This window comes from Lygodium microphyllum, chromosome 4 (genome assembly GCF_053477565.2).
Source record: "Lygodium microphyllum isolate KBCC chromosome 4, Lygodium_microphyllum_v1.1.10, whole genome shotgun sequence".
Taxonomy (NCBI): Eukaryota; Viridiplantae; Streptophyta; class Polypodiopsida; order Schizaeales; family Lygodiaceae; genus Lygodium; species Lygodium microphyllum.
The window spans coordinates 183,563,409-183,576,815 of NC_141138.1; the positions used below are offsets into that span (position 1 = coordinate 183,563,409).

Consider the following 13,407-nt stretch of genomic DNA (forward strand, 5'->3'; position numbering starts at 1 on the left):
AACATCAACAAAAATAGAAGATTATGTCATCTATATGAGGCATCTCTTATATCGCTTCAATGGATAACATGAAGCCAATAACAAGAGTTTCTTTGTGAACTCCCTTTTCAATCCTATTCCCCGAATGTGGCAAATAAAATGGAGCAACAACAGGTCACTTATGAGAATTCTTTTGGCATGATCACCTAGATAGTCCGCAAGGTGATTGATGATCTCTATACTCAAATCAGGGGGAAGAAGCTCTTAAAAACAACCTAGTCCCCATCTATGGAGTTTTGTACTATATATATATATATATATAAGATTTTGGCTACCTCCACCAAAGCTGTAGTTGCAGAAAATCCAACCTCCATAAAAAATATAAACCCAAGAAAATTTCCTCTAACATTCGTCCTTCTAAGCGGCAACTATTCCAAAGACATTCACAAAATCCTAACTCTTGCTTCATTTGTGGACAACTCGGTCATTGGGCAAATAAGTGCCCTAATAAGAGCAAATTCCTACAAAAGATCAATACCCTCCAATAGTTTGGCCTTCCTCTTGAAGACGGGTATGATTACTATGAGCAAAGTACTTCCCATCTATCTGATTCTGATGGTACTTCTACCGATAAATCTGATGCTTCCTCCCATGATGAAGATACCATCCATACTATCAATGCATTAGAAGATGATTTTGGAGAATCCTCTAAACGAAACAAGCATAAAAACTACCAAGGATGAGGACGTGGCATGTACAGAGGAGGCAAACAATCATTTGGGAAAAGACTCATCAAAGCACCCTCTTCAAGTATTTCTTACAAATGGCATTCTGATTATGATTTGGTTTCACCCAACCTCCCAAGATTCTCCTCTTCATCTTCCTCCAATGAAGAAAAAGAAGATGACTTCTCCAAATTTCTCTCGAAATAAAGAAACATTAGGGCCAAAAATGCTTCAAAAAATGTACTTTTGTTAATCACGGGATTAAGGAAAGGGTCAAAGAGAGTTTGCCACGTGTGCAAGAATATGGTATTCTTGTCTCCGCCTTTTTGGAGATAGTAGAGTGGACTCTGTGGTTCTCTTCTCTCTTTTAGCCAAAATCTCCAAAATCTGACATGTTTTGATGGTCTCGAAGTCCTTATTTAATTATAAAATCTGACAAAACTGGTTATGATAACGATTTTGTGAAGTTAATACTAACTTTTTTGAAAGTCGGGAGCTTTTGGCGCCCCAACTATATTTTCATTAGTCTTTTCATTATTAATTCTTTGCTCATTCATCTTTCTTGGTGAGCTTCTTTCTTTGCTCATTTTCCTTTCTCAGTGAGAGCGCTTTTCTCTACGATTTCAATCTAAGTATGGCATCCAAAAGGCACCCGTCTCATTTAGTAAACTTATGCACTGTCTATGGCCAAGGAGTAGACGAAAATGGGAGCCCAAAACATTTTGCATAAATGATTGGGTGACCATGTTGCCCTCTTGCAAAGGCTCTCACAAGGTCAAAAGAAGAAAAAGAGAGGATATAAAACATCACTGGAAAGGGAAAATATTGCTAGCAAACTAGATGTTGCCCAACTCAAAGCTGAGACCATTATTGAAGAAAACCATGCAAATGCAGATTTTGTTTCTGACTCTTCTTTTTATACTGTTGCTTTACTTTCAACTTTCCCTATCAAGGACAAAGAATACATACTGCTAGCAGACATTCAAAGGCTCTTCAATCTTAGGGAGGATTATTGTTTAGCCATCATTGTAGAGGCTTCTGATGCTACAAATGGCATTGTTGACATCGAAAATAAATCGAAAGAAAAGTTACTTAAACTTGACACTGAAATTACGAACGACAAGTTTATTGAAGCAGGGGATGCCCTTTCTCTTTGGTTTAGTAAGGCAAAGAATGCTTAGGAAGAGTATGGGATTACTGAAGAGGAATTCCACGGCATTCAAGACCAATTTAGAATTTTCCATTTTGGAAGAGATGAGTCGCAATATGTTAAAGAATTGGAAGATATCAATGAGGCACAATCATCAATTAACATATGGAATCCAACTAAGCTAGAAAATGATGAAAATCAATTGGTACTATTATCTCAAATTTTGTAAGATGTATAAACATTAATATGTTTGATTTCAACATTCATTTGACATTTATCTTTTTTTACAATTGGAGATTGAAGATTTTGATAACTTCTTGGGACGGGGTAAAGGGACAAGAGTTGGTATTAGTTCACATAAAGATGTTGCGCTTGGCCATTACTTAGCAAGGATTGATCCACATGTTTTCTTGGTTTTTCATAACATCTTCTCAGAGGAAGCAACATGGCCTATACTATGTATTAGGCACTTACAAGGCTACTTGGTTTCTCTAGGCTACAATACAATGCACACAAGGTGATGCTTTTGGAGAAGACTGCGGCAATTAGGATTTTTAGTTATGGTCTTGGTTTCTCTGCTTCTAGAGCTGGATACTTTCTAGCCCTCTCATCTTATGCTTTGGTAGCAAAACGAACTGATATAAAATCAATAGTTGGCTACAAGATAAGAAAATTTATGCGTTATAGAGGAAATATCCCAGAAAGGGAGGATGATGTAAAGGCTCCTGAGAGCTAGCTTTGTACTTTCCTTTCTTGAATTCTCAAGTTGAAGTATTCATTCTTTGAAGTTGTCATCGAAAATATCAATTGAATAGCTCCTCAAGAGCATTACTTTTTGTAAATCCACCTCCATGTCTTGTGCTTCGAAAAAAAACGTGTACGTGCTTGATAGTGAGATTTTTCTATGCCTTGGCCGCTATAAGTTGCGAGGGGGCCTTGCTCCTCCACAAAGTAAGGCCCATGGATATGAAGGATATGCTGCAAATTCATAAGAGTAACAATCAGTTTCTGCCAATGGAAATTTTATCAAAGAAAGCTTGGATTAAATATTCTCTCTTACCAAATAAAAAGTGGTATCTTTCTCTCCCCATGCCTCCTTTATTGCATGAACAAGATTTGTAATCGAATATTTAAACTCTTCTGGATACGTGTACGTTTTTGTTTGTTGCTTGAGGAGCTTTAGGAAGACATCAACATGTCTCCAAACCTCCATCCTTAGAAATGCAAGTCATGGTGTGGTTGCAACATTGTCGTTATCCCACACAGCTCTCTCCAATGCTCCCAAGTAATGCTCACATGTTTTCCTGTATGGTTACCTAAAAATCGTCTAGCTTTTGAGCCTCCCATCGAGACATCAGCCAAGACATCTCTTGTTATCCTTGAAAGTGTTGGATCTTTTCTTAAATGAACTTGACCTCCATGAAAACCCATTTTGGAGAGTAATGCCTCACATTTGTCAATATACTCATTCGATAAAAACAAAGGCTTAATTGAGTATGCATAGTCAAGATGCAACCTGAGAAGTTTATCAATAATTCTAATCTGCATGCAAAGTACATATATGAACATTTGTAAGAGAAATTGAAAGAATTAGATCCCATATATCTTCCTTGTTTTTTTTTTAACTTAGATCTATAGAGCCTCTAGTTGGGGCTTTTCTTATGGGGATTTTATTTTTGCGGGCTTTCATTTTCGTTCTTTTCTAATCAATCTCTTTTTTTTGAGCTTTTTCGTGCAACATATCCATTTTGCATATAAATAGTCTTACTTAAGGAGTACGACACGTTGCATTTACATGAACACACATAAAGAAAACAAAACCAACGGAAAACTAGTAAAATATATTCGTGTCAAATAGTCGCAAGGTACACTCTTCCTTAAAAAAAATCAAAGATCCCAATGCATGTAATCTCTTAGACAAAATCGGGCATAGTCACATGACGAAGTGTATAATAAACATATAAAAGTAGTAACAAAATGAAATGTCTAGAGTCTCTCGAAAAAAAAAACATACTCTCTCTCAACATGGTACCGGTCCACACACTATGGTGGACAAACACTCCCCATAGAGCACATCATCTGTTTCTAGACACATGCAATGTCTCATCTCCTCTGTACTGGCCCGCGCCAAACCACCACACCCCGCAAACACATCCAAAACATAGTCATAGTGTTTTGTAAATGTAGCTAGTAACCACCTAACCATATCACCAATCACATATCACCAATCAAGATATAGAATCTTTGCGGCCATGCAAGTAGAAACAATGAAAATACCATACAAGGTAACCTGAGAGGCAAAACATGCAAGACTACTTACCGAAAGAAAAGATGAGACCTCTCTGCTCTGCCTCTGACAATGACACCATCAACGTCCATGGGAAAGACACAATCATCCATCATGTAGCTACGATACGCTGGAAACAATCTCTCTGAAATCTTCTCCCCATCCTCTCTATCGTAGCAAGGCACAACATGACCAGCACGATGCCAAAGACACACAAGAAGATCAAGTACCTATTCATGAGTGGAAATAGAATAAGTGATCCATGTTTTTATTTAAAGCATGTAACACAAACTTTATTTAGAACATACAACCATACATTCAACGTATCCAACTTTGTTATCTTATCGCCTCTCTAGTAACGGGATGTCGATAAGCCTTGGAGTCACACAAGAGTGTCCAAGTGCAGTAAAGCACAAGCCCCACTCTTGCCGCATCCGTAATAAACTCACCTATATGCTCTTCTAAGCACATAGTGACTAAGAATCCCTGGTCGACCAAATACTCGCGAGCAAGGTCCATACAACCCATAACTAGACCCTTTGAGAATGTGTTCCACTTGGGAATAGTCATGCCCTCTAAAAACAACATTGGCATTATGATATATGAGAAGTGAGTTTGATGTAAACCTTGTGTGATAGAAAGCATAACTTACCCAATGGGATGGGACCTAGAGCATCCACAAGCAAGCTCGTAGGAAAATCCACAAATATCAATCGAGCCACCTCTTGACATGGAACTCCATCTTTGCTATAAAGATGCATCTTTTGTGTTGCAAAAAATTTGTTGATGCTATACACAAAACAACATAGTCATTAATGCAAAGTAAACAATGATGCAATGCTATATGCAACATGTAAATTGATGTTCTTGCAATATGTAGTTGTCATGTCTACCTATCAAGGACAAATCTATCAATTTGGGTCACATCCACTAATAGAGCATCGACATATGTTTGATACTGGAACCCTGCAACAATTATTTCAAAGTAATTTACTTTTAATAATCATACACGACTATCTTCATGGGCGACCAATAAAGCACATGAATTTCAAGTTAATATAAGACTTCTCACCTACTAAACGGGTCATAGGTCGCCTCTCCCAATTCCCTCGACCAAGAGATAAATCTGCAACAAAGGAGGTGGTGGGCGCCATAGAGGACTCTGGCACATTTTTTCTCCCTGGATTACCTTGAGTACCTTGGGTGGCACCTTTGGTAGCCTTGGTTGCTTGCTCCTCTACAGTGGTGGGTGCGGTAAGCAGTTCATGAGTATCAACTTCCTCCTTGAATCCTACATAGTATCATTCACCCTTAGATTCCCATGCATGAGCACAAAAAATATTGCTACAAAAGCGACGAGATGTTTACATAGATTGAAGTACTTACTCTCATGCAGATCTTTCTCTTGCTTAGGGATAACCCCCACAGGGTAATCCAGCCACCAAGGGCAAACACTTGCCTCCCATGCCGTCAATTTTCTCTCACGTAATGATGGAGAATACATAGTGTTCTCATCACGAACATCAATCCACTCTCTTGTGAATTGCGGAGCTGCATCCAGCCTCTTCTCTTCTACACATTGTAGTTTCCACCTGCAACATTCTTGCCAATTACGCAAGCAAATGCATGCAATCTAATATGAAAATCACACACACAATCTCCTTTATATAAGACAATAGTTTTATAATAATAAACAAACCACCCAACCTCAAGCTTTCACATGGAGCTTAGAATAGAAAAATCAATAACATAAATAGGCTTTCAAGTGCCATTATATCTAGTACATTTAAGATGAAGAGTTTGCAAAAAAAATAGTTTTGATGCTAACCTATAAATCACACGTTTGGCAGAAAACGTAAGCTCTGGCATCTTCTCTACAACATCTGAAGATTTCACTCCATCCGAGAGGTGTACAAAAGCCTACACAAGTTTCACAAGCGCTTAACATTAGCACATATACATTTTAAGAAAGAACTTAAGAAAGCAATATGAATGCACTGCATTGAGTCAACTTGCATGACATGATTCTTCATGTTAAGCTTAAAGAACTCCTCAAATGAATCTGGTAGCTGTGGACCTTCTACTTGTATCCTATCAATCTGAAGTAGTGCCTCCGAATGCAAGTGAGCCCAATATGTCTCTTTCTTCATGTAAACCCGAAAGAGCTTATAATCACCAAAATGCGGGTATTGGGGGTCTTTGGCCTTTGTGAGACTCATAAGATGCAACAATATTTTTTTCCTGTGATGCACAAAAATATATGCAAATAGAAAGCATTGAAGAAAAAAGCATCACATACACACACCTTGCGTTATATATACAAATTACCTTTCTGCAGGGATTTTTGAGCTTGTGAGACAATACAGCTTGTCTCTTGTGATCTTGAGCATGCTTGCATCATCCCTTTTTAGCCCAAATAACAACTTAAAGAACTCATCACCATTTTGGGGATTAGCAATGGATAGGTATTTGTAACCCCTATCCTTAAGGCGCTCCTCTTCCACCCTTGTAGCCTTCTCCAAACGTTTCTTCATCTCTACCTCATCTAGACCAAGAGCCTCAAGCTTCGCAGTTTCTTTTGAGATGAAGACATGAAATTCATCCTATAATTCCAAAAAAAAACTAAATTAGAGATAGAAAAGCACATCTCATACAAGTGAGCCATAGAAAGAAAATCACCTTCCATACAAGCTGAGATATTAAACCGCAAGGAGAGTTATACCATGGAGCAACGCCATGATAATACCATGCCTCTATACTCATCTCAACCTCAGCCCACTTCCTCATGGCTGGACTCAATCTATCTAGAATGGAGTCTTTGTTTGCAATACCAAACTTTTGAAACATATACACTCATGTGTAATATTTGGAGTAACATGAGCTCTGCAAATACTATTGAAAACAAACAAAAGCATAATATGAGAATGTAAGTGTAACATATTACAAAGAGGAGCATAGTTAAAGGAAGAAGACTTACGCGTTGGCGGTGTCTAGTGCGAGTAGTAGCTCTGCTTCCTTCGCCTTTGGCACCTCAATGAATTGGCACCGTACACTAACATGGTAGTGAGCACAGTCGGAGTACTCTGTAATTGAAAACCAACAAACATAAGAATGGGATACAAACATTCAATACTTGCATGTATAGTGGACAACTTACTTTCTTTGATGCATTTCCACCACGTTTTAAGCCTGTGGTTTCCGTCCCAAACCAAGAACTTTTTACCCTTAAGGTCTTGCCACTCTCTTCCAAGAGCCCTCTCAAAATCCTCATTTCTTTGACGCCATATTGGACCCCATTCATCTAGATTGATGGCTGTCACATACATGGTCTCCCCTCTCGGACCTTCAACTGACACAAGGAAGTGTCCCATAGTCTCAAGATAACCAATGGAATCAAAGGAATGAATCAACCACTAGGCATCATCCGTAGCAAATCTGACTGCCTCATGAGCCACTAATCTGCAAAGAGGCACAAGAGGAGGCAGCATCCTCTTTTTTATATAAAATTGACTCAGCACATCCTTCATCAGTCCTAGAGAGACTTGCTTGCCTAAGCTCCTTGAGTGCTTCTTTTCTTTTTCATCATCATTCTCCCCTTGATCACTATCACCACTCACCTCTTCTTTGTCATCTAGACTATCATGCTGCACATTAGTCTCTGTAGGAGCAGATATTAATAAGTAACAATAAAAAACAGTAGCATTAAACCAATCATATATAATACATAACACTGAACAAAGAGTCATATGTAAATGAAATGGACACATAAGTGACTACATGTGTGCTCCGTAACCCCGTCAATTGTATTGGAGTCCCCATCCACTTGTGCTTTGTTATCAATGTAGACACATCTTTTTGGACCATATCCTTTCTTTGTTGAAGGAGTGTCCACTGATCTCAAACGTGATGATGCTTCTTGCTCTAAGATCCGCCCAGGAACACATCCTGAACGTAGCTTCATACAGACTTCACGGCTACTATGAGGTGACACACATTTCTTTCTCTTTCTAAGCATTCTTTTAGGTGCCATAACTTTCTCTACACACTTGCAAATAGATACACAATCAACCTCTTTAAGATTAACAACACAATCAATCTCTTTAAGATTAGCAACACAATCAATCTCTTTAAGGTTAAAGATTAACAAAACAATCAATCTCTTTAAGATTAATAACACAATCAACCTCTTTAAGCCCACCCATCGTCCGCGCAGACGCGCACGATTGGGGGGCTTGTGCATACGGGACGAAGCCACACGCTTGTGGATAAGCCCACCCATCGTCCGCACGGACGCGGATGATTGGGGGGCTTCAATCTCTTACCTTGGAGGCACGGACTCAATGGTTGCACGGATGTGAGCATAAGCCCACCCATCGTCCGCCCGGACGCGAACGATTGGGGGGCTTCAATCTCTTACCTTGGAGGCTCTCTGTCAACGGTTGCGCGGACGCGGAGCTGCATGAAGCCGCCTGGAGCTGCACACGCAGGAGTTGTGTGTCGCGCAGGAGTTGTGGGGCAGGAGTTGTGTGTCGCGAGAGTTGTCTGTCAACGGGCAGGAGTTGTGTGTCGCGAGAGAGAGAGACGAAGAGAGGGAGAGAAGGGAGAAGGGAGAAAGAGAGAAGGGAGAAAGAGAAGGGAGAAGGGAGAAAGAGAAGGGAGGAAGAGAGTTCTTGTGTGTGTGTGCCGAGAGAGAGAGAGACGGAGAGAGGGAGAGAAGGAAGAAGGGAGAAAGAGAGAAGGGAGAAAGAGAAGGGAGAAAGAGAGAAGGGAGAGAAGGGAGAGAGAGAGAGAGAGGGAGAGAAGAGAGAGAGAGAGAGAGCAAAGAGAGTGGAGAGAGTTGAGGAAGAGAATTTTGCCATACTTAATAACCCTAATAAAGAAGTTAGCCGTTAAATAATTAAATAATTAGGTAATTACGTAATTAGGTAATTATGTAATTAGGTAATTAGTTAGCTGTTAAATAATTAAATAATTAATACAACATAAATAAATTTTAAAAATATTAATTTAATCTAATTTACAACATTATTTTGACAAAATCATGGGGCGAGAGCTCTTAATTATGAGTGCATAAAGGTGAAGGATGGTGGGTGGTTGAGTCGTAAATTTTTCTTTTGATTTCTAATGATTATGCTTATTTGTTATTACTCTTAAATGTTGATGAATGACTGTGGCTTTTAAATTTTGATGAGTATGCATATTCATTATTTAGTCATCTCTGCTTGTAGTGACGGTTGCTATAGCTTCGAGGTTATTCTAACCCTCTTGTAACTTCCTCCATGCCTCCCTTTTTTCTCTAACAGTCATCCGACGGTGAACTGTTGCCTTCTCTTCATCAAATACACACTGTGAGCTATATTCAGATTTTTCTTCTCTTCATCAAATACTAACCCACCAGAGGGCACAACATGTTGAGTTTTGCTATTTTGACATGGAGACTAGCCAGTGATTGCTTAGAGCATAGGGTTTCATTAAGAAATGGAAAGATTCTTTTGAGTGAGTACTACCTATAGAATCTATTGCCTCCAACACAAAAATTCCAAGGGTTGCAAGCCGTCATAGAAAATGATGGTGGAGCAAACAACGTCACTGTGTCTCCAAGATGGGATCATCAAGGGCATGTGCACTATCTGATTGATAGTACATTATCAGCCACCTACTCTATCATGCACTCAAATGACTATGTGTGCATCTCTAACAGTATTGAGTCAATAGAAGATGAGATTGACAACTACATTGATTGTACTCCTAGTTGTAGCAAATCAACTCCAGTGTGTCTTGACATACCCTCAGATAACAAGAAGGATGTTGATGACACAAATGACGGGGAGGACCTATGTGTGGGCAGCCAAAGCGAGGACTTATCTTCCTATGATAACTCCATTGCAGCCTTCATTGAGGAGAAAGCTAGAATGGGTAGATTGAAAAATTTACTAGCGCTCTGTGGACCTCCACGAAGGGTGGATGAGCTCCCAATCGAGTATAATGGCACAATTGCTTTTGAGCTTCCAGCCACACATAGCAAGAAACGAATGATGGGTATGGAACAAAAATATGATGGTCACCTGTGGTCGCGGCCCTCACAAACAAATATGGCAATTGAGTGCACTGTGCGCTTGAGCTATTGTCTTGGAAATCTTCAATGTCTCAGGATCACTTGTCCTTACTACATAACAGAGGGAAAATACAATGATGTTTTTTTCCATGGTCACTTGGATAGAACCGTGAGCATGGGTTATCCTGCAAGTGAGGGAAACTCCAAGATAACATGTCACTATTGTCAAAATGTTGCTACTTGTGCAGCCATTTGCAAATGCATGATCTATTATGTGTTGCCACTGGATCCTACAATGACACATTTGGTGATCCATGTTGGGGAGCATGCTCACAGTGTTCAACATGGCACAAAGAGGGAAACCCTTGACAAGGTGCGGAGGCTTGTGAGCACGGTCCTAAAGATCGAAAAGGGAGGCCCACGAAAAATACAGATGCTAGTCGCTCGGCAGATGTTGTTTGAATCTTTAACAAAAGAAGACGAGTCGGAGGCGACTGAGGTGGACCTTAATCATTTTCTAGAAGAAATGATGCCACTTGTGTAGAATAAAGGGTAAGCTTGTAAATTATTATTTTCTGATTACAATGTATGTCCTGCATTTGAAATAACCCTCTAATAAACACATAGGTTCAAAGGCATTGTTTCACAAGAGAGAGCCAAACAAGGTCAGGTGGTTGGTGATGGGTATGACAACATACTTCTTTTGCAAAAACGTTGTGTCTTCCCATTTTTCCATGGAATTAGATTTCCAAGACAAGGTGATGCCAAGGAGAAGTGCTACTTGTTTAAAATGTCCACCAAGGGACCAGCATCAAGGGTGGACTTAGTGAATCGTATGAGGCGAATAGGGACTGGAGATTTATGACGTGCATGGGTGCACTTTGATCATACCCATAGGATTGATGGGTGGGCAACTATGTCTTGTTAAGTTTATGATCACGAGTATGTGGCAACATAATTAAAGCTTTTATTGAAATTAAATTGTTGTTAATGAACACTATACTAATGTATCAATCATGAACTAGCATGAGAGCATTACAGGTAATTGCAATATGTGAATTTAAAGAGGAGGACGAAGAGTCTCAAATCCTGTTTTGGAGAAATTTGAATTCTGTCATGGTTCAATGTGGCCATGATCCACCTGACTTTGCTGGATTTATGTCCGATGAGGCAAGTGCGAATTGGATGGCAATAAGGGCTGTGTACAATGGAGGGCCTCATAACATAATGGAAGGGAGGGAGTGTTCTTGTCTTTTTCATTGGGAGCAAAGTTTGCAAAAGCATACCAAGAAATTAGTCACTGTGGATAAACAAATGCACCACATTGAATTGTGTGAAGCATGGAGGCTAGCAATGACAACTCAACTAGACTCACTTCAGGCCTCTGCTATCCGAGATTGGTGGGCACAAAATGTAAACAAGGAACACATCAAGGCTTTGGATAGGTGGTTGAAATGGTGGGAGCAAAGAATTGCCCACTAGGGAGGAATTGAATCTCATGTAAGTGTGACATTTTTTCCAGCTCATTAAGATTTGTTGCACAATGTAGCAATGGGGAGAGCTACTGATTCTATTTTTGGATTTGACTCCGCAGGCTAACAAAAGTCCTTGGGAACATGCTCAAATTCCAAGCATAAACTTATCAGAAAGTGTCCATGCTAGTTGGTTAGCAGGTGAGGGTGGAAAACGAAAGATATCACTTTATGATGCATGTGTTAGCGATGTTTTGAATGCATATATTCAATGTGCAAAGAGGTTGGGCTATACCATAGGGAGGTTTATTGGATCTGGGCCTTCTATGGAGTCTTTGTTGGCTAGTGCCAGCAAAAGGGAATCCCCAAATCCCACCTCTGTTGCACGTGCGTTGCAAGGTGTTGTAGCTGGAAGTCCTTTGTACGAGGAGCCTATAATGCAAGGTGATAGGGAGACTATGCAAAGAAAAAAGAAGGGAAGTGGAGCAACTGTAAGTTCTCATAGACCGGGATACGTGATGGAGTCAAGGCAAAGGAAAATCAGGAGCAGGCCGCGGAGTATACAATTTGACGATGGAAAGATGGAAGAGATATGTATCCAAGAGGATGAGGGGATACCAATCAAGCCCTTTGCAAGTGGAGTAAGTGCACCAAATGCGAAAACATCAACCCATGTAGAAGAGGTAGAAGTGGCACAGGAGGAGTGGGCTTTACAAAGGACACCACCTAACTGTGTGAGAAAGTGTTTTGGTATGGAGGGTAGAAAGAATTGCAGCAGCAAATTACAGAGTCGGTAAGTGGGGTTAGTCGCACCATGCTTTTGGTCTGAGAGAGCCTATAAGAACAAGGCCATTGCACAATGGATATGGTTCTGTAATCATGATGTCAAGCATACAAACGCTGTGCAGAAACAAATGATAGCATCACCAATTGTTCCATCTTTGTGGCCAGTTGATATAGGAACAAATATATCGAAGGAAGAGTGTAGCATGTTGAGAGAGAGAGAGAGTACGAGAGAGATACACAAGACATGCTCCCAAAGAATGATTCATATTGATGTAGAGTTAGTATATATAGGTGAGACCCAAGTCAAGTGAGAGATGATATATATAGTTGTAACATCCCCACTCAAACAAAGGTCTCTAGCTGCGAGTGAAAAAAACCCTTGGGGAGAACAAGGGAAAAACCTGAGCCCCTACACATACCTACGATACAAAAATGATTTACTATAAAGTTTTCTTAAATACAATGATACATGCCTCAATCAGTGAGATAAGAACTTGAAACAATACCAAGTGCATGTCTTAATGAGCTAAAGCAAGCTTCACTAAGAGCTTTTGTGAAGATGTATGCAACCATTTGATCAACCTTTCTTGACTTCATGTCGAACATAATGATAATGAATAGCAATATGCTTTGATTTACTATGTTGTATATAGTCTTTGGTAAGACTAATAGCACTTTGGTTATCGCATCGAAGAGGTGTACTAGATGATGAAGGATGTCCCAAATCTGCAAGTAGTTGTCGAAGTCAAACTAGCTCGTGAGCTGCTAATGATGCAGCAACATATTCGGCTTCAGTTGTAGAAACCGCAACACATCGTTGTTTCTTGCTGGACCAAGAAACCAAACATCCATTTACAAAGAAACAAATCCCACTTGTAGATCGCATGGATAAGTATGAACTTGCCCAATCAGGGTTTGTATATCCAATAAGGTCAAGAGCAGTTGAAGAAGAT

At 39.8% G+C, this 13,407-nt stretch overlaps 1 protein-coding gene across 1 annotated transcript; it reads right to left on the reverse strand.

Moving 5' to 3' along the window:
* Positions 1–3,874: 3,874 nt before the first annotated feature.
* Positions 3,875–4,711, reverse strand: LOC148037981 (uncharacterized). Its single transcript, XM_087677381.1, has 3 exons — positions 4,488–4,711; positions 4,175–4,372; positions 3,875–4,052 (listed from the first exon to the last, which is right to left on the reverse strand). The coding sequence occupies exons 1-3, from the start codon at positions 4,709–4,711 to the stop codon at positions 3,875–3,877; spliced, it is 600 nt and encodes a 199-aa protein (XP_087533507.1).
* Between the last annotated feature and the right edge of the window lie 8,696 nt (positions 4,712–13,407).